The sequence below is a fragment of the Argiope bruennichi genome, chromosome 10 (genome assembly GCF_947563725.1).
Source record: "Argiope bruennichi chromosome 10, qqArgBrue1.1, whole genome shotgun sequence".
NCBI lineage: Eukaryota > Metazoa > Arthropoda > Arachnida > Araneae > Araneidae > Argiope > Argiope bruennichi.
Genome location: NC_079160.1, coordinates 27,221,712 through 27,243,785, shown reverse-complemented (window position 1 = coordinate 27,243,785; position 22,074 = coordinate 27,221,712). Strand labels below are relative to the sequence as shown.

Here is a 22,074-nt window from a genome sequence, read left to right as displayed (position 1 = left end):
CTGAGCTATTGACCTATGTTTGATTTTAGGCGACGTTAAGTTATTTCTTCCATTTAATTGTAAAGGAAGTCAAATATATGTATAAAAAATAGTAATCTATATATTTTCTTAACTCAAAATTTTATGCATTAAATAAATAGAAATAATTAATAGCATTATAAGAAAAAAAACTGCACAGAAATAAAATTTCTATCGTTGTAAAGGGAAATTTTCGAATTTTAAAATAATGCATATATGTTTCGAAAATCATCTTTCCTTAGAAGTTGTTGTCAAAAAGATCTAAAATTTTTATTAATTTCTAATTAAATGAATATTTAATCAATCTTTAAAAAGTTGGCAGTATTTTTTCTCTTGGCTTAATTAATAAGTCAGCACTTCAACTCATTTATTTAGGAGATGTGGAATAGGCAAACATATAACCACCTTATGATTTATGCATACATATATATAGTCACAAAGATTTGTACACTTATAAAATGATTTTTATTTATATTCTGACAATAACAACTTGAAAAAGACAGAAATTTTGTTTGATTGTGGAAGTGCTTCGTTTGATTTTGGCTGTGCTCTCTGTCAGTAGGCGATTTTGGTATTTTACGACCCTAATCAAAATATATATATGACTAGATATTTCGAGCCCTCTCTTTTAATAAGATGGTCGGTTTAGTTTCACATTTCAGTATATTTTTAACATGTTAATGATTTATTTTACGTAAAAATTTTTTAAATATTTAATTGCCTTAGCGAATATTTATTTTTTTTATATATTATGACTTCAAATTATTCTTCATCCACATTGCATAATTGAGGTAGAATTTCGGTTTTATAAATATTCTACTAATAAAGTGAATATAATGAAACAAATAGAAACCTGGTTAATTATATTAAATTAAGGGTTAATATTAATCTTATATTCTATCAGTAAATTCATCAAATTTGTGTTTTTTATAAACTTATTTTATTAGCAACTATGAAAATAAAGTCTTTTAATCGACTTTGCCGCTTTCTTTCAACCTACGCAAGTGGTTGAAAGAAAGCGGCACTCAGTGGTATATTTCTAACCATGCAGCAGTCCTACTCAACTGCATGGTTAAAAATATACCACTGAGCTTTAAAATTAATATAAAAAATTATTCAAAAATAATAGAATTAAAAAAAATTACAAATAAAAAAAAGATTTTTACAAGACCTAGTTGCTATAAAAGGCGCTAATTAGGGCAATATAGTAACCCAGATCTCTAGTTTCGCCAATGTAATTCCGGGCTCTCATTGGCTGGAGTTAGCTGTTGTTATGATGTTTCATTTTGATTTCGTGGAAAGCAAAGGCCCCCGACGGAGGTAAGTAAGGCACGCCCTCACTCGTGGGGGGCTCGAGGATTCATTTGGGGGCGGAAGAGGCTTATTTGCTTTTCCTCCATCTCATCTGTCTAAGCGTGATTTAATTCAGAAGTCATTTTCTGTCTTAAAGGTTTTTCATGGAATCTGGCAATTTGCCGCCATTGGTAATTTTTTACTAGGCAGCTGTCAAAGGCCGCTAGATTGAGAGGAATCAACAAAGAGGTAGATTAAAAATTCAGTTCGATTCAAGTTTTATTTAGTTTAATTATTATTATTATTTACATAGTAGGATATATTAACTCTTTATTGAATACAATTGGTCAAATTCCATATGACTACTTAGTTATCAGAGTACTATTTGTAAGAATCGAACATCTACTTTAATAATAATGTGTATTAATATTGATGCTTGCATAATAAAAATAATAATAGATAAACCATTATCTATTCATAGATTAATCATATTCTACTATGATTAATATAATAGAGAAGTAAAATCTATCGTAATAGATAGAAAAACAAATTACAATAATTAAGTAAAAAACATATTTATATTCATAAAGTTAATTAGAAATATTAATCAAAAATAAATCTTTAACATGTTAAAAATGTGCTTAGATGCGAAATTTTATTGTTCCTTTAGTTAAAAGAAGACCTTATAATTGTACTGTTTACATTTTTACTGTTACAATTTTTATTATTAATTTTCCGTTTATTTTTAAATTTTTAACAGCTAATTGATAACTATGCTTGATGATGTTTTTTTTTATATTTTGTAATCTTTACTATATAGATACAAAGTATAGATAATATGCAGCAATATTTTAATATTTGGTATGATTAGTTAATGTGGAAAAGAGAGCATTTGGAATAATTTTTTCTTATGAAGGAAGGTAGTAAGGAATATAAAAATTTAGGAATCTGATTTAGCAAAGAAAGTAGAAAGAATTCCCCTCCCCCCCAAGGAAGAGCTTCACATATTTCTAATATTTCTAGCAAGCTCTCTATCCCTTCTAAATTTGTTGCATTACTTATCTTGTCCTTTAGAAAAATAAAACATTAAATGATCGATTTTCTGGCCATTCAGGAAAAAATCTTTATTTATTTATTTCGGCGGAATTATTGTGGAATTTTGCATTCTATTTATCTCAAACGATTAATAGATGTACACACATTCACACACAATAGAAAAAATTGCTAATTTATACATATGGCAAACAATCTAATTGAATTTTGTAGAAAAATCATGGGAGACAAAATTTATTGTTAATTTTCAATGGTTACTTCTTTTTCGAAAAATCAATCCTTTTGATGTATAACTTAATTCAACAAATTTACCTGCATATATTCTGATCCATAAACTACTACAACTTTCAATCACTTTAACAAAATTTCATTCATTTCCACTAATAATAACGATCATTCGCCTAAATATACCCACAAAACCCAAAAATTATATATTTTTTAAGTCTAATTATTTAATTTCATTTTAAATTTGAAACTTTTAATGATATTTTAAAAGGGCAATGTATTAATTGAATCTTATTTGTTCTCAAGTTTTAATTCCATATGCATGTATTAGATCTATGAAATTATTTTCATTCATGCCTGCCATAAAAAGATATTTTATATATGATAAGGATATTAACTGTTTTCATATGCTGTAGAATTCATATGTTATATTCTTAAGTCAAAGAACTTTTCAATATCTATACATACTTTTTTCAAGATATCTGTAACTTTTGGTTTCGAACATTGAAAGCTCTCATCACTGAATGTTAGAAACTCATAACTACATCCTCTCAGCCATGAAGACTTAGACAGGCATGCTTTAAATATAGTAGAAAAGATAAAAGGAATGTATGTAACAACTCATGCCAGCAATTATTTGTTTACTATTGTGTGTGTCACTGATTATTTTTATCAAAATGGAATATTCGATTACGTATACTAGTCATCATGATAATTTTTATCATGCAATCTTGACACGAATAATATTTTGAAATCCTGACATCTTCTTAATGTATACATGCCAACTGAATGAAAGAGGAATAAGTTCCAGCACATTCAGTTTGTGAACTATAACCAAATCATTTATGTTTGGTGATTCCTTTCAAAAGAGTTTTATTTGAATGTCAAAATGCTCCTTGTACTGCTTGAGAAATGGAACTTGCTGACATAACTATGGTTTTGTCAACCTCATTGGCAATATTTCTATCTCTTCAAATGAACAATCACATCAAAGATGTTTTATTTTAGATATGTCTGCAATACAAAAACCGAAATGGACGAATTGAATCATGAATTACGAAAGAAACATAGTCTTCTCAGAAACTTTGCCATTCTATTTATTGAATTAAATTTTTAGTAACAGACTTTATTCAGAAAAATGTGCAGATATTAAACATAAATGATTCATTTCTTTTTAATAATCTTATTTCAAATATTTTAGAAAATACGACCAAGATGCGTATTGCCTTGGATGCAGTGCTTGGGTAAGTGAATAAAAGTTGTTTCTTATAATTACAATTATGTTTAGTAATATTTTTTTATGTATCTGAAAAAATTATAATAGAAGAAAAAAATGTATTCACTCAGTAAAACAATTTTAATCATGAGAAATTAGAGTTTTTATATTTATTGCTCCATATAAATAGAAGAAATTTGCTCAATCATCGTTTTAGTCTTAATGGAAAATGAATGTAGAAGTAACTTCTATTATTTCTGAAAAACCTGAATATCTAATCAATTTTGAAGAAAAAGTTAATATTTTTTGTGTCAAAGAATTGAATTCGTATACTTTCTACAAAACTAACCAAAGTTACGGAAAGCACTATGTTTTTGGTAATAAGATATAATTTTTTACAAAAATACACATGCATTCTTTCGAAATAGGCTATACTTTTGAAAGATGAAAATAATGAGAAAAAAAATTATGAAAGCATTAAGAGTAGAAAGATTTGTTTGAATATTCAAATTAAAAAGAAACCATATATTTTACAAAAAAAGTATTCAGACCGCTTGGATATTCTTCTGTATAAGTTTGCAAAATGTGATGAATATGCGAAGGTTGTCACTATTCGATTAATTCAGAGTTAAAATTAATGTTAATGGACAGCTAAATGATACCAACATGAAAAATTAGTAATCAATAACGTATTGGGGTTATGAAAAATAACATATTTAGATTAAAGTATATAATCGACATTCGAATCTTCTAATACATAATTTTTCATATGTTTATGAAAAAACAAATTTTTAAATAATTTTTTTTATATATGTTTTAGTATCGAAAATGAGACATCGGAAGGAAAAATTATCAAATTTCCCTTTTTGAATGATGACTGGAGGGCCTTGAATGAGCAGGAAAATAGTGACATGAATAATGACACGATGGTCTTGACTGATCAGGAAGATTGTGAAATGAATTCTGTAGATGATTTTAGTGAAAGTACCGGATTAAACTTTAAGCCTCCTGCTTCATATGATCAGTGGATGTCCATGGAAAGTTTTGAGAATGGTTTACAGATTATTTTGAAAGATGATCAAAATGCTGTTAAAGGTAACATAAAACTGAAAAAAATGATAGCTTATTTTAAAAACATTTTATTGATAACTGAAAAGCATTTGTTGTAGTTTGTATACTTTTTGATATTAGGCATGTGAGCTTAGATTTAATTTAATCTAATAATATTGAGCTCTTTCGGTAAAAACTGGTATTAAATATCTGTGATATAGTATATAATAGTTATAATTTATTAAATTGCAAATGTATAGAATTGAAGATGTGTGTATATTAACACTTGTCATTGTTGAATATAAATGAATTTTGTTATGAAATAATCAATATGTCAGTATTTTTTAATGATTGATTGCTGGCATTTTTAATTGGTATGCTAATTTAAATATGTAATATTTACTTTAAAATGTCATTACTTTTCTCATAATAATAAACCAATTTTTAGTTAAAAAAACAAACAATGTATTTTTATCTAAGATTTAGTAGATGCTATTTAATGAAACATTTAATTCCAGTGCTTATTTAGAAACTAAGGATGATTATATGAACATGAATAAATTGTTGCTGTAACTTTTAATTAATTTGGAAGCCATTAAAAATTACTTTTACCTAATTATAGATAACCAACAGGTTACCTACTTCTTTTAAAACTAAAATCAAACTGAAAAAGCTTGGCCATTCTTTGTTAAATTTTTCTTTCAATTCCATTGAATAGTCACTATTGCACTGCTGTTAGTTACAATTTTCGATATTTATTTTAGTTAGTTAATTACTTCGATTTAAAGTATTTTGGATTGATCAAAATGAATTTAAGTTGATAAACCACACACTTTATTCAATTGAAATTTTAAATCTTATGAATATTTTTCTCATAAAATTTAATATAAATAAATATGGATTGTTTGCTTGAGCAGAGCATAAAAAAATATGGTGGCTAATTGAGCCACTTGGAAGACTAATCTCTATTTTGATATATTAAGAAGAAAAATGTCTGATAATAAAACTTTCTCCAATTTATATTTTTTCAATCAATAGAAAATGTTTGATTGCTGTAAAAGAAATTCATTGGTTTAAAATTTTTGAGAAATGGCTCTTTAAATAAGAAATTGAAGTATAAAATTTGCCTTTGCTTAGGGATGTCTAAAAATATATTCTTGTTTAAAACACTGAATTTTTATAATTGAATATTGGGAATTTTATTTCACTTAAACTGTTTTGTTATTATACATTATTTATATATGTATATAAAGAACTTTTTCAATCTTTCAAACTTTGCAAGTTTATCCAATTTTCTTAAAGTAATGAAGTTTTGAAACTGTCATAAAATTGTCACTTAAAGCTATTTAGAATTTCAAAATAAAGATGAATATATTTAATATAAAGGTAGGAGTCAGATTGTAGATTTTTTTTTTATTACAAATTTTACATTTTGTAATATTTATGTATGTTTATAGATCTATCAAAAGATAGTGAAAATGAGTGATTTGTGTACATTTGACTTTTTCAAACAATTTTAATCTTAAACTCACCTGAATACATTCAGATTTGTTCTTGCATATATATGTATAAAATTTTATCATTTTGATTAGATATATGATGTAAACATGAGTGCTTCCATTTTTCCTCCAATGAAAAAAAAAAAAAAAAAAAAAAACTGTGAAAATGAAACAAAGAATTTTTTAAAAAAGTAATAATGAGAGAATAGCTTGAAAAGCGACTAATCAGAAGGAAGTATTTATTAGTATTAAAAATATAGCTTATTAAGATTACCATCCATTTTCAACATTGACTTTTAAATTTTAATCTTGTAGTACTGCAATTCTTTTCTTTTGAATTTTTCATTATTATTTGAAGCACTGGTTATACTGTAATAAAGCCTACATTTTGAGCTAGAAAATTCCAGATTTGAAATCCCAATTCTGTTGAAGAGTCATTGAGCTTGGTTGTTCAAGTTCAAAAGGCTTCCTTCTAATATGACATAGAAGTTTAGTGTATGGCATAGAAGACTCGAGTCTCATTGTTTTCACCTGATCATTGTTCTATATATATGAGGTCTATCCTAAAATTAGCTCATATTGCTTCAAAATGGAATTTTAATATTAAATTGATTATTATTGTTGTATAAAGTTGTATTCCCTTAGTAGTTGTTATCAGAATCAGTACTGTTCCTTATTATTTAAAGAAAAAATTTCATTTATTTATTCTTTTGTAGATAATGCTTTAGATTGTTTTGAGAGTGATTGGCGAGCTGTTCTAGAAAGATATTTATTTGCTTCAGAAAATTCCTTCTTACCAGACGTCACTCTAGAATTGGGACATGAAAAAACTCTATTTCACGTTCACAAGTTCATTCTTGCCTTAGGCTGTGATGTCTTTAAAGCTATGTTTTATGGACCTCTTGCAGAAAAAGGAGAACAAATTGGCATTCCAGATGTCTCGCCTAAAGGTTTTAAAGTTCTTTTAAGGTACTAAGGTTTTTACAATAATTTTCTATCTACACTATAATAGCATTATAAATTGCCACAAATAGCATTGGGATTAAAATTTAGAAAATATTTTTTTGGGAAAATATCCTTGAAATATTTAGATACTTGTCTCCAAGGGCAATTTTCACTTGTAAGTAACAGTCCAAACTAAAACATCAATAAAAAGGTAATTTAATCCTGAGTATTATGTTATATTTTTAATATTATTGTTGAACTAAAATGTATAAATTATGAAATGCATAAGAAATTTTTTTGGTGTGAGATTATCATGTTGATTATTACTCTAAATAACACATTAGGCACATTTTTCAGCTTAGCAGTTCCTTCTAATGGATGTATTTAATTTTTTTTTTTTTTTAGCTATGTATATGTTATGCAAAAGAAGCATTGAATTATTTTATTTATGCATTGCTTGCATATTCAGCTGCTATTTCTCATTTTTCCATGCTTTTATCAGTTTGTTGTACTCCTTTTTATCAGATTGTACTCCTGGTCATTCAAAGCTATTACTTTATATTATTTTCTGTGTAAAATGTTTTAACTTCTTAGATAACTTTTTAAAAAATTTATTCAAATCCATTAGATAAGTAAAAACTGTTATCTAAATAAACTGAACTACAATCTAAAAAGATGCTTAAAAATATTCCCTCCTTAACTCTTCATATTTGACAATTGTAATAACAGCTGGATTGTACCAAAACAAGATGATTCTAGATTCTCTGAGTGAATGTGTTTATTCAACTAAAGAAAACTGATTCATATTGATTGAAGCAAATTATTCTATCTGTGTTAGATCTTCTTGAATTTGATAGGATACAGATAATTCAATGCATTTTATTACAATTTCTTTAAAAATTTAAGTTAGCTTTTTTATGATGTATATATACTAGTTTGATATTTCATTGGGAAAAAAAATAAGTTGTTTTATGAAGTATGAATTATTAAAATATTTTTTTCAAACAATTACCACAGTTTTCACTACTAGTATTTGTTGGAACATAATCTTTTACCAAGTTGGTTGCCAGGTTCACAATATATTAATATTGTTGAAACTCTTATGTAGAAATTTCATGAAATGAAATATCTATTAAATTTATTAATATTAAAAGTTCTACTAATTTATGAAATAGCTGAAATTTTTTCTTCAAATTTATATGTTAGAGTATGTTCAAATTTGTGTGCCTAATAAATGTATGCTTATCTATTATGTGGTATTAAAGAGGGTTTTGGAGATTGGTCCGCTGAGTAGAAAATAAGAATAAAGTGAGAAGAATTAGGTGCTCCGAAAAGTTAGATATACCTAATAGAAAGAAGTTGCACTAAAAGAAGTAACAGTAGAGCTTTTTTTAGTACATTACATATTCTATCATTATTCTCATTAATGTCATTTTGCCTTTAAAGGGATATTCCTATGCGAGATTGTATTAAAATTTTTCAGTGTGTAATTACATTTGTTGATTGTGTAAAATTTAGTTTGATCAGATGTTAACTTTCGGGCAATAAGTTTTAAATTGTAGTGATTTCTTGTAGTGTTTTAAATTGTAGAGTAATTTTAAAATGTTCCCATCCATTTGAAAATTATCATTTGTTGGATTAATTTCATCAAAGTTGATTTGTTCCTTCGTATTTTTATTATCCTTCAATATAGTATAAATCTATCATGTATAAAGATTGATGATAATTAAAAGATATTTGAATTCTTAGCAAATAAGTTGCAGACCAACCAAATTTAGGTTTAAATGCTGTAATCTGTGTGGAAGTTCTTTTTAATTCTTCCAGAATTGGCTGTCTATGTACTTTAGAACGCTGGCATGATAACACATGTGCTAGTACATAGTTGGCCATCTTTATTCATATTGGACCTTAGGAAAACTTTTTGTTATCAATTTTAATATGAATCTTATTCCAGGTCGAAAATCTGCAGGTTGATGAAAATGTTTTCTGCCAAAATTCTGCAAGTATATACTGGATGTCCCAAAAAGATTGAAATGCAGTTTAATTCTTTACCCATTAGAGATGAGTGGATGATGTATATTGCAAAAAACTGTTCAAAATAAAGTACAGAATAAGATTACATTAATAAAAAAAAAAAATTACTGTTAATTTTCAAAAAGTTACGCTTTTAAAATATATATGCAGCCCCTCTAGATAAATTTGGTCAATTAGAAAATTTGTCTTTTCCATCCAACAAGATCATTAGAAAAAACTGCATATTTGTATTTTTAAAACCTAATGAATGATGATACAGAAAAAAAAATGTATCCCATTTTTTACATCATATAAAAATTGTTAGTAGAAGTTTTAGATCAAAAATATGACAGCATGTGTCAAAATATCCAAAATACTCTTAAATGAAGCTTTAATGGATCGAGATAAACAGTAGTCTGCCTTTGCAAGCAGTAAGACGCATGTGGCTCTGAATTTCATTTTATGCATTCTTGCAGTTATAAAAATAAAGCAATTATAAAATTTAAAAAAAAAAAAATCTGGCATACAAATGGATTGATATTTTATAAAATGTACTTTAGAATGATCTTGTGATAAAAGACAATCATCTGCTTTTCACTATACAGTTGTTTTAAAAATATTTAACATCCCTATTTGAAACGACTAAATTGCAGTAAAATAAAAGAAAGTAAATCGCCTGTGAATTAATTTGTTAGGATGTTGTTTTAAAAATTTATGATAAATTTGAAAGTAAATTACCTGCCTGTATTTATTTTCTATTTCAATTTTTACAAATAAAAATGTCAGTCTGAACATTAAAAAAAACCTTTAAGAATGGTACCACGAATATGCCCTAAACAGGCAAAAAGGGTTTTAATGTAAATATGATTATACATTTTATATTTTTACAATATGTAACAAATTTTATTTCTATTTTGTTATATGGTCCCTACGCAGTGTGTTCGATTTTCAATTAAGTCTAACTCACTCAATTTTAAAGATATGAGTATGCGGTTTTTTTGTACTGATGTTGCATAATAAAGTAAAGCTTTCAAATTGAGTAAATTTACAATATCTAGAGGGGTCGCATAATAATTAAAAAATTATGACTTTTGGAAAACTAATGGGAAATTTTTTTTTAAATAATGTGGTCTTATTTTGAACTATTTTGCAAATAAAATTGCCCACTTATCTCTAAAAGGTAAAAATTAAACTGCGTTTCAATCTTTTTGGGGCACTCTGTATATGGACACTTATAATTCGTGGATGTATCGCAGTATATTATCTTATTGTTGCCCAGAATAGGAATTTTTAAATTTAGTTGTTTCTCAGTATTTCCAAATCTTTATCATTTTGAGAATTTGTTTAGTTTGTAAGTTTAATGTGGATGGCACAGAAATGGTGTTTATATGATGTAGTGCATCTACAACAATATTTTCATTCCTTTAGATTAATTGGATATGAGTTGATAACTGCTAATGTAGGACAGTTGTCTAGCTTGTCGTGGTAGGACTCTTCTTCAAATCTTGTTGGAAAGCAAATGTTTTGGTTTGTAATCCATTTTATATTGTAAAAGAATTGGATTTCCAAGATATATTTGAAATGTTTCACTACTATGTAGTTGGCCAATAGTTATGTCCTAGGCACATTATTTTATTTGTGCTGGTGTTAAAATTTGGTTTATAAAATTTAGGAGGGTTTTTATTATTTACAATTTGGTGTAAAAGAATTCCAATAACAGTGTTAGGGGCATTAGTGATATTTGTCAGTGATATTTCAGCCTTTAATTTGTGGCATGACTAAGTGTATCTTTTAAAGCTTAAAAAGCATATTTTGCTTCCTCCTCCCAGGCTACTTGTTTTCTGCAGTTGTTTTATGACACCATTGAGCCATGGTTCTTGAAGGTTGTTGCAATTTTATAAAATTTGGAAAGAATTTGTGATAAATTCCTGCTTACCTAAAAATTGTCTTAATAATCTCATAATCATTATCATACCTAAAAAACTGTAGTTAATTAATGCCTTTGTTCTCACGAAATTATTAATTGCATCTACTCTTGTTGAAAGAAGCTTAAGCCTTTCAACTGACATTTTGTTCCAGGAATACAGTATTGTTTAGTTTGACTGAAATTCCACTTTGTCATATTAATACACAGACCATATTCGTTCATCTCTCAAGGATTGCTGATACATGTTGCCGAAGCATTTCTTTCGGAGAGGCTTTTAGAATATTATCTAAATAACAAAACTTAAATTCTAGTCCATACCTCTTCGTATTCATGAAATGGTGTGGGGATCTGAGTTGCATTTCGTAGGACGATAATGAATGGGAATTAAAAAAAGCCAAATGGTGTGAGAATTGATGTTTTCTTTATATCTTCCTCTTAAGCAGGTATGTGTTGGTACACTGTAATGAGATATATGGGTTAGAAAACTGTTATTCCCCCAAAATATGATTGCCACCTTTTAAAAATGAAAGGGGGTATCTATCAGGAATCGTGATGCTGTTGAAACGCACGATTGTCCCTGCAATTTCTCCAGTCATTTAGTTTCTTCATAGCAAAATGTAGTGGGCTCAGCTAGTTTCTCATGTATGGTCTACATAAACCCATTTGGAGTATAAATTCAAACTCCTTTTTATCTGTTTTGAATTTTTTGGTCAATAGCCTCCTAGCTGTAGCGAAAATGGGTGGACCTTTAGTTTCGATGTTGTGATTTTTAACTTTATTGTTGATTGCATTATTATTTTAAAAACAAAAAGTTCCGTTACTTGTTAACAATGCAGTGCCATTAATCAACTTGAGATTTTTGTAAGTTACCAAAAGATTACAATTTACAAGAAGAGCCTTACCTATTGTTGGCTTTTTCACTTCCACAAGAAGCCATATAGTCTGAGTCCAAAATCAAGTTTTAAATAGGTTTTGGGCATATAATTTGATTTTCCTGTCATTTGCAGCAAACAGTTCTAATTTTGAGACGATTCATTTTTTTTTTCTGCAGATAATAGAGGAATTTCGGATCATTCTGCCTCTTCGCCGATGAATAGGCAACTCAGATCCATCTCATCTCTGTCCGTCATCAGTGAGAGACAAGTTCAGATTTTTCGGATTGGTTGTTTAGGATCTAAGAGGTTGTCTATGATAAATATAAGGATTGCCCAAATGAAAATGGCACTACAGTCGATTACATAAATGGTTTAATGGTAATAATATAAATTAGTATATAAAGGTCAGAAATAACACAGACGTAACAGATTTGTTAGACTACGTCACCTTGTAGGTTGAAACAAGTGTCCCAGCTGTCCACGAGATTATGGATATCCTGAGTTTTGGAATCCCAGGGTTGGTTGTGAAATCAACTTTCAACTGCAGCTTGGACTTTATTATCGTTGGCAAACTGCCGTCCCTTCATAGCTTTCTTGAGTGAACAGAAGATGTGGTAGTCACACTGATAGCAGCCCGGATTGTAAGGGAGATAGATATTCGAGAACCTTTTACCAGAATTGCGTAACAATGTTTGGCACGCTACAGCCTCATGAGGATGAGCATTATCATGAAAGAGGATAACCCCACGTGACAGCATGCCTCGTCGGCAGTTCTTGACATTCTTTCTCAGTTCATGCAATGGGACAGTACTGATAATCGTGTCCATGAGTAGCTATTCCTGCAGTAGTGGGCCATCGATATCGAAAAAGCACGTTAACATAACTGGTGTCGCCATTTCATGCTCATGATTTTGGTGACAGACTGGATAAAAGTAATGGCACCATGTTTCAACAGCAGCAATGGTGCTTTAAAGGAATTGGTTCCGCATTTCATGGTACCACATTAGGTGTTGCATCGAAACAAACATGCAATGAATTTTCTGACCCTCTACCAAATGTTTCGTCACCCGTTGCACGCAAACCTTTACCTGCAACCTTTCAAGCAGCACTGTTTCATGCAGAACTTTGACGCTTACTTTGGCGGTTGCTGTGATTATTGCATTAGCTTTAATTTCTCTGCTTTCCTCGTCGTCAGAATTTAGAATTGTATCACATACAGAAACAAATAAAACCTCTTATATGCAAGTTTATATTAATGCTCCAATTCCAATGAAATTAGTATTTTTTTTTATTTACAATTACTTTTAATATTTCATTTGGATTTTGTTGCTTCGAATCTTCCAAATCAAAAATAGAGCCAACATTGTTTGTTTTTGTTTTCATGGTGACTTAATGTTGCCACACATTTGTAACTTAATTAGAATGATACAATAAGTCAATGTAATCAAAGTGACGTTACCTGGAAAGTAGGGTGTTAATGTGTTGTTTGTTAGTCTGAATGGTCTAGAATTATGAAGTCTCTTGCTAGTAGTGTTCATGTAAATTCGGTCTAGGATATTATTTATTAATTGGGACATGTAGTTTCAGAATTCCTGATTTAAGAAATATATAATATACTAAATTTTTTTTTTTTTTTTTAGGTATTTCTATGGAGCTCTTATTGTTTTGACAAATGTAGATGAAGCTAAGAATACTTGGATTGTTGCTGATAAATATTGTGTTGAAGAATTAAAAGAGGAATGTGAGAACTTTTTCCGCTGTTGCCCTATATCCTCAAAAAATGTTTGGAAACTCTATGACACTGCTCTTTTTATAAAATTTGCACCATTAATTTGCAGATGTAAGAGATTTATACACAAGCACACTGAAGCATCACTTTCTGATGAAAGTTTTCTTGAGGCAAAACTTCAGACTCTTCAAGAGCTCTTCAATTTGCCAATTTTACGTGTTAATGAATTGCTTCTGATGAAAAGTTTGGTACATTGGGGCAGGAACCAAGTTCAAATTGGATATGCCTATTCACTTAGAGCTGCTTTAAGACATCTCTTACCAAATTTTCATTTTTGTGCCTTGACACCAGTAGAGTTTTGTAAATTCTTGGATTATAAATATGATGTGCTGGATGAATTAGATGCTTTGGCTATCTTGAAGCATTTAACAAAGCCCCTCGTATATCCTCTTCCTGAATGGTGTGCCGGGATAGAATGTTCTAAAGCTCATGAATCAAATAAGCACTTATATTCACACAGATATTTACAAAAAACAAATAGAGCTTCAAAAAAACTTAAAAGGCAACATAGTTCATCACTCAATCATTATTATGACTGTTTGTAATAACTATCTCTTTTTGATTGTGATTTTTACTATCATTGAATTTGTAAAAGTTTATGGAAGTCTTAAATGAAATTTTGCTAAGAAGAACATTTTTTTATTATTATTATAATTCTTTAGAAATGCAATTAAATTTTATTTTGCATAGGCTCTAAGATGTTTTTAAATTTCAACCAAACTTCTAGTTTAATTTGGCTATTTCTTTTATTCTTGAAGAGTTTAAAAATTTCTTTCTTCTTTGCATATATTTTGTAAATTGCGATAAATGTTTGTTCCTTTTTGAAATGTTGATACATTATAAGAAAAAATTTGAAAAGTAAAATACAGATTTTCAGAAAAAAAAAATTTTAACTGTAAAAAGAAATGGAATTTTGATCAAAATAAAGCTTATTGTGTTTATTGAAGTTGCACTATTAAATATCTAAAGTAAATCAGATTTCTTAAATACATCTTGGAAAATTCTGTAAGATCTGTTTATTTTAACTGATGAGAGGAATCAGCATATTTTATTTCTGGATTATATAAATTAACTTGAAATGTAAGTTTTCTTTCTTTTTTTATTTTGTATTACTGTTTTGAAATGATGACATTAAAATTACATAAATAATCTTTTAAGAGCCTTCAGATATGCAATATAATTTCAGAAATATTTGGATATACCACATGTATTCAAGAAATGTCTCAGTTAATTATGTATTTATTATTTTATTAATAATTGAAAATACATTTAAAGGTCTTTCTAATTTTTATATAGCTCATATTTTAATCAAAGTGGCTGAGTCTCTAAAATATTATAATTTTTCTAAAATGTTTAAAATAAAATGGCTGTATATAAATATATGAAACTGTTTATGATCTTTGTATAAAATGTGCAATTTTGAATGCTGTTATATTTTATGTTGTCTCTTTTTTTCATTTAAGTTGGTTAATTTTTTTTAGCAAATTTGAAAGATTTTAAAAGCATATATTGTTGTTACTGAAACTTTATTGCTGAAATTTAAAAATGATACAATTATATTTAAGATGTTTGTGTAATTTATAGAATTTTATCTAAGCAAGTTTAAAGATGTTTATGATTAGATTGTTTTAAAGATGTCTTTAATTGTCTTAAAGAAGTTTATTAGAGATTTTTTTCTTGTGATTTTATTCTGTATTTGAACACTGAATATTTCGAAAATGGTTTCAAAATGTATTGATTTCTTTTTGCATGTGATTGTTTTAGTTTTGCATGAGCATATATTAAGAATTTCAAACTAAAAATCCATTGAAATTTTGTTCATTAATTATTAGTGATAATTCATTTTTCTGTTATTTTATTGGTATCCAGAAATTTAAAGTGATATAGTGTCCTGTAAATATTTTTATGTGTAGAATTAGAATAATCTTTTTTTATTGTTTAGAATTGTATATATATTAAAAAGATTGCATTTTTAAAAGCATTTAGTAATTGTAATGCTATTGTGTCATAAATTGGAACTGCATTTTTGTAATGGTCGAATTCTTATTTTTCATTTGATTAATTGATGATTTTCAGTGTTTGTTTCTCTAATTTGTATAAATTTGGGCTGCCTTTTTCTTAAAAAATTATGTATGCAAAATATTGAAATGTGAATTGTTTTATTATTATAACTATTTAAAAAGTGATTAATAAATGGTTTTATTCCTTGATTTTTCTTCTCTACCTGTGTTAAAATTCACTTTTCTTTATTTTTAATATGCCTTATAATTGATTTTGAAGAAACAGTTTTTCTGAAAAACATTAAAAAGAATAATGTTAGAAAAATATTATTTTTAGTTGTTGATTCAAAATTACTCAAATTGTACTACTGTAAATTTGAATTATGGAATATTTTTTTTCTCCATTTTGCCAACCAATTTCGGAACATTTCAAAACGGGGTGCACTCTTAGTTTTGAAGGGAGCAAGTGGATAATATCTTTAAAGAAAAGAGTTATTCTTTAGTTTTTTTTTCCATTCTTCAGGAATTAATGTCACTTCTTTTCACAGATAAAAATACTTCTTTTAACTTTATGTTCAAAAACTAACATATGAACTATGAAACAAACATATGAGCTATTTTAGTTATTGATTCATTTCTTTTTAATAATCTTTAATAATCTTCGAATAATCTTCGAAATAAGATTTATTTCGAAGATTTTTGAAAATACATCCCAGTTGCATATTGCCTGGGATTCAATGTTTTGGTAAGTGAATAAAAGTTATAAGTACGATTATGTTTAGTGATATTTTTTTTATATATCTTGAAAAGTTATAATAGAAAAAAAAATGTTTTCACTCTGTAAAAGGATTTTAATCATAAAAAATTAGTGTTTATACATTTATTACTCTACATAAATAAAAAATATTATTGTTGAAAATCCTGAATATCTAATCAGTTTTGAAGAGGAAGTTAATATTGTTTGTATCAAATAATTCATATATTTTCCACTAAATTGACGAAAGAGACGGAAAACACTACGTTTTTGGTAATAAGATATAATTATTTGCAAAAATAAACATCCATTCTTTCCAAATAGGCTATATTTTTGAAAGCCGAAAATAGCGAGAAAAAAATTACGAAAGCATTAAGAATAGAAAGATTTGTTTGAATATTCAAATAAAAAAGATACAATATATTTTACAAAAAAGTATTCAGACTGCTACGATGGATTCGAAACATTTAATTTTTTAAAAGTATTCTAAGAGCAAAAAAAAAAAGCAATATATATATATATTATTTTCTTTAAGCAAAAAAAAAAAAGTTTTTCAAATAAAATATTTTTCTATTTTTTATTATTATTTTTTTTAGCATTAAATTAATTTTTGAGGTCTTCTTACAAGTCTTATTTTCTTTTGTAACTTTTTTTAATTCTATTATTTTTGAATAAAGTTTTTATATTAATTTTAAAGTTCAGTGACATATTTCTAACCATGCAGTTGTTTAGGGCTGCTATGTTCAAAGAGGAGCCACAAACTAGTTGCTAATTAAATAAATTAATAAAAACATAAATTTAATGATGGAACATTAGGATAATATTAATGCTTAATTTAATATAATTAGACAGTTTCCTATTTGCTTCATTAGGGTCACTTTATTAGTAGAATATTTATAAAACCTTCTACTTCAATAATGCAATGTAGATGAAAGATAATTTGAAGTCATAATATATTGTTACAAATTTTTTCTTCTACAACAAATACCGCCACTCAATTGTAATTACTCAGCGCATTTAATTGCTATAGTTCAGCAGCTTTCTTGCTGTCTAATCCTCCAAGACCTCTCCGTCTCGAATGCTTGCGTTTTTTATAGCCTTCCCACAGGAAGTGACGTAATCTTGGGAAAGTCCCAGAACTTTCTCCAAGTTTCAAGGAGAAACTGGTCTCGGTGATATAATCTAGAGTCTTCTAGAAGATTCCTTTCGACGCCAAGGTCGCCAACATTTGTCGCCAAGACCGCCAAGTTTCCCGCCAAGTCACCAACTTTTGTCGCCAAGGTCGGCATGTCAGGGATACGTTTTTATCACTTCGTAACTCTGCTCCCCCCTTCGAAGACTGCACGACCCGGGCAGTCTCATTACATAGAACTATGATCAGTGGCCCGGTACGGAGCCAGCCGATTAATGGGGATGACTTTTGGCTTGGCATTCGGCGACCTCCGTACTCTGTAGATGACATCGTTTAATCTCTTGACAATAGTATAAGGTCCTTCCCAGTTCTGTTGTAACTTCGGACTCAGACCTCTCCGTCGCTTCGGGTTATACATCCAGACTAGATCACCCTCCTTAAATTGGTGGTCGGTCGCTCTGGAGTCGTAACGGGTTTTCATTCTTTCGCTGGCCAGTTTAATTCGCTCTCTGGCAAAAGCATGTATGCTTTCCAAACGCGCTTCTAAATTGTTCATGTACTCATTCGGCGAGGAAGGTGTTTCACTCGCTCGTCCAAAGAGAATATCACAGGGCAATCGTAGCGTTCGACCAAAAAGCAATTCTGCTGGGGTCAGTCTGGTCGCCTTATGTTCTGCGCTCCTATAGGCTAAGAGAAAGAGTGGCAGATGTACATCCCAATCAGTCTGATTTTTCGAAACGAATAAAGACAGATTGTTTAAAATTGTTCGATTAAACCTTTCAACCATTCCATCGGACTCGGGATGCAACGCCGTCGTTCTAGTCTTCTCAATCCCCAAAAGTTTACAAAGTTCAGTAAAGAGAGCGGAATTAAAATTTGTTCCTTGATCAGAATGCAAAATCATAGGCACGCCGTAACATGAGATCCAACTTCGAAGTAATTCTCCAGCTACAGTCGAGGCCTCCTGATCAGGAATGGGAATTGCTTCGGGCCACTTGGTAAAATAGTCCATTAACACCAGGACATATTTATTACCCTTTGTCGTCGCAGTAAAAGGTCCTAGGATATCCAAGGCAATTCTTTCAAATAGTGCTCCCACATTATACCGTTGTAAACGACCCTTCGTTCTTGTTTTAGGTCCTTTTCGGGCTCCGCAAGCATGACATTCCCTGCACCATTTTTCAACGTCAACGCGAAGTCGATCCCAATAAAATCTTTCCCTTGTTTTACTCAAGGTTTTCATGACTCCAAAATGCCCTCCACTTGGGCTGTCATGGGTGTCTCGCAGAACTTCTGGAATTCTACTCTTTGGGAGAATTAATTGCCATCGGCAGGTGGTTCCATCATCACTCTCCCACTTGCGGTATAAAACACCGTCTTTCAGATGTAAGGAGTCCCAAAGAGCCCAGTATCACTTCGTTGCCGGACTTTCCGGAGCGATTTCTTGCCAAGATGGTCGATCCGCCGAATTTAGTTTCTTCTTCAAAATTGGCTTAATAGCGGGATCTTCCAACTGTGCTTTTTGTATCTCACTTGAAGACCAGGGATCCACCGTTGTTTTTGTTAAAACTTTCACAGAAATATCCGTTCCCATTCCGAACTTTTTTTCCGCATTCGTGCAATGTTTGCAGCTTTCCCTACAGGGTCTTCGAGAGAGGGCATCTGCGTTTCCGTGAGAGATCCCTTTGCGATGCTGGATCTCGAATTCATACTCCTGAAGTCTTTGAATCCAGCGAGCTATCTGACCTTCAGGTTCTTTAAAATTTAAAAGCCATCTCAAGGAAGCATGATCAGTCCGGAGAAGAAATTTCCGTCCATAGAGATAGTGATGGAAATGCTCTACAGACTTTACAATGGATATTAATTCTTTACGTGTGACACAATAATTTCTTTCTGGCTTACCCAAGCTCTTGCTGAAGTAAGCGATGACACGTTCTTCATTTCCAATCTTCTGGGATAGCACATCCCCTATTCCTTCATTACTAGCATCCGTATCCAATATAAAATCTTTGTCAGCCCGAGGGTAGGTCAAGACAGGGGAAGTTGTCAAAGCCTGCTTTAAACTGTTGAAAGATTTATCGAATTCTTCTGTCCAATTAAATTTAGATTTAGCTTCAGTTAATTTGTGTAAAGGTCTTGCTATTGTAGAAAATTTTTTTACAAAGCGTCGATAATAAGTACACAGCCCAAGGAAACTTCGAAGATCATGCACTGTCTCTGGACGAGGCCAATCGACTACTGCCTTAATTTTCTGTGGATCGGTTTTAACTCCCTCTGCTGAAATAACATGTCCGAGGTAAACTACCTGCTTTTGGAAGAATCGGCATTTCTTAGGGCTTAACTTAAGGTTGGCTTTCTGTAGTCTCTGGAATACTTTCCGAAGGTTATTCAAATGTTCTTCAAATGTTCGTCCTACTACTATGATGTCATCTAAATACACTAAACAGGCTTCAGACGATAGTCCACGTAATACTGTCTCCATTAGTCTTTCGAATGTGGCAGGAGCATTACAAAGTCCGAAAGGCATTACCTTGAATTGCCAAAGGCCTTGTCCTGTGGTGAAGGCCGTCTTTTCTCTATCTTCAGGTCGGATCTCTACCTGCCAGTATCCACTTTTCAAATCCAGCGTCGTGAACCATTGATTTCCGTTCAAAGCATCCAGGGTATCGTCTATTCGCGGTAGAGGATAACTGTCTTTTTTTAGTAATTTCGTTCAATTTCCTGCAGTCGACACAGAATCTTGTCGGTCCGTCTTTCTTTTTGACAAGAACAATAGGCGAAGCCCAAGGGCTAGACGTTTCCTCAATTATTTCGTTGTCAACCATTTCTTTAATTAGTTTCTCTGTTTCTTCCTTCTTTGCAAGGGGCAATCGTCTGGGGCGTTGTTTAATTGGTGGATGGTCACCGGTATCGATTCTATGTTGTGCCATTTTGCACCGGCCAGCATCAGAGTCACAGATCGAAAACAAGCTTTGAAATTCATTAAGCAATTTTCTTACTTCTCTCTTTTGCTGTTCATCAAGTCCTTCAAGATTCTCCAAAATTATCGGAGGATGTGCTCCAGAAAACTCTTGAGGACGAGCGACGATATCCACCACCGGGTCACACGACGCAATAACAGTTCCTTCGCTCACGATCTTGGGTCTATTGTTCAGATTCAATACTCGAACGGGGATGGCTTCCGTCTTCAAATCAACCAGTGAGGCCGCCACAAGCACACCCTTTTGGGAAACTTGACTAGGAAAGTCCGTTACGGCGTATCTGAACGGTGCAGAAACTTCAGAAACCCCCTGGATAAGACATTCAGATCTTGGCGGTATTAAAGTTCTCTCCTTGGCCAATACAGAACATGATTTTGAATTCTGTACATCGGCTGAAAACAGAGGAATTTCTTCCCCTGCTGTCCGTATCTCGTTTCTCTTAAGGTCTACAGTAAAGTTAAATTTTTGAAGGAAATCCAGACCTAGAATACAGGGATCGGTGATGTCAGGTATGTAGATCTTATGATGAAATTTTCTTGATCCCAATTCAATGGATGCATCTAATTTGCCATGTATTTTCGCATTTTCACCTGTAGCAGTCTTTAAAGAAATATTAGGAGCTGTGTAATAAAATTGTTCTTTTAATTTCTGGGCCAAGTCTGTTCTTAAAAGTGTGACATTTGCTCCCGTATCTACCAACATCATACACTGTATGCCGCAAATAAGTCCTTTTAAGTAAAGTCCATTTTTATTTCCACTAAGAGCGGAAACTCTCAGTCCTTCTTCAGGGGCTTCATTCAGAAAAGGCAGCCTTCGCCCCGCAAGACGGCCATGAGTTAGTTTCCCTGGTTGGAAATAACCACCGAGCACTCTCTCTGTAAGTGCCCCTTCTTGTTGCACCTCCAGCAAGTCACATTCGGGTTTCGGCGAGGGATGTTATTCTTTTCTCCATCATGACTGTTCAATAACTTTTCCAGCAAACTGCAGAGTGATTCAAATTTGTCATCACTTTTCCTGCCGGCATCATTCTGAATCTCAATCGGTCTGACACATCTGGGACTCCGGGAAACAGTTTTTGCAGCCTCATACTTCATGCTATAAGCTAGAGCTGATTTTAGATCTTAGAGCTGTTAGCCTCGTTGCAAGCTGTGTGTCTTCGTCTCTGATGGCATCGACGAAATACTGCACTGCTAGGCTTTCCCGAACATCCCGAGGGCATTCAGCGTATCCCTGGCTCATTAATCGCTGCACATCTGCGGCCAAAACTTGAAGGCTTTCTCCTGCCTTTTGTCGTCTTGTCTTCA

At 30.7% G+C, this 22,074-nt stretch overlaps 2 protein-coding genes across 2 annotated transcripts in view; one reads left to right on the top strand and one right to left on the bottom strand.

The window, feature by feature from the left end:
- LOC129989263 (uncharacterized) overlaps positions 1-3,128 on the bottom strand; it is a 64,643-nt gene extending 61,515 nt beyond the window's left edge. Inside the window, exon 1 of the mRNA XM_056097668.1 lies at positions 3,058-3,128. The gene's annotated coding sequence lies outside the window, so the exon portion shown is untranslated. The remainder of the gene's footprint in view (positions 1-3,057) is intronic.
- LOC129989264 (BTB/POZ domain-containing protein 3-like) lies at positions 1,274-16,004 on the top strand. Its single transcript, XM_056097670.1, has 6 exons — positions 1,274-1,338; positions 1,469-1,560; positions 3,791-3,833; positions 4,626-4,900; positions 7,071-7,323; positions 13,755-16,004. The coding sequence occupies exons 3-6, from the start codon at positions 3,805-3,807 to the stop codon at positions 14,446-14,448; spliced, it is 1,251 nt and encodes a 416-aa protein (XP_055953645.1). The 5' UTR covers positions 1,274-1,338; positions 1,469-1,560; positions 3,791-3,804; the 3' UTR covers positions 14,449-16,004.
- Positions 16,005-22,074: the final 6,070 nt, after the last annotated feature.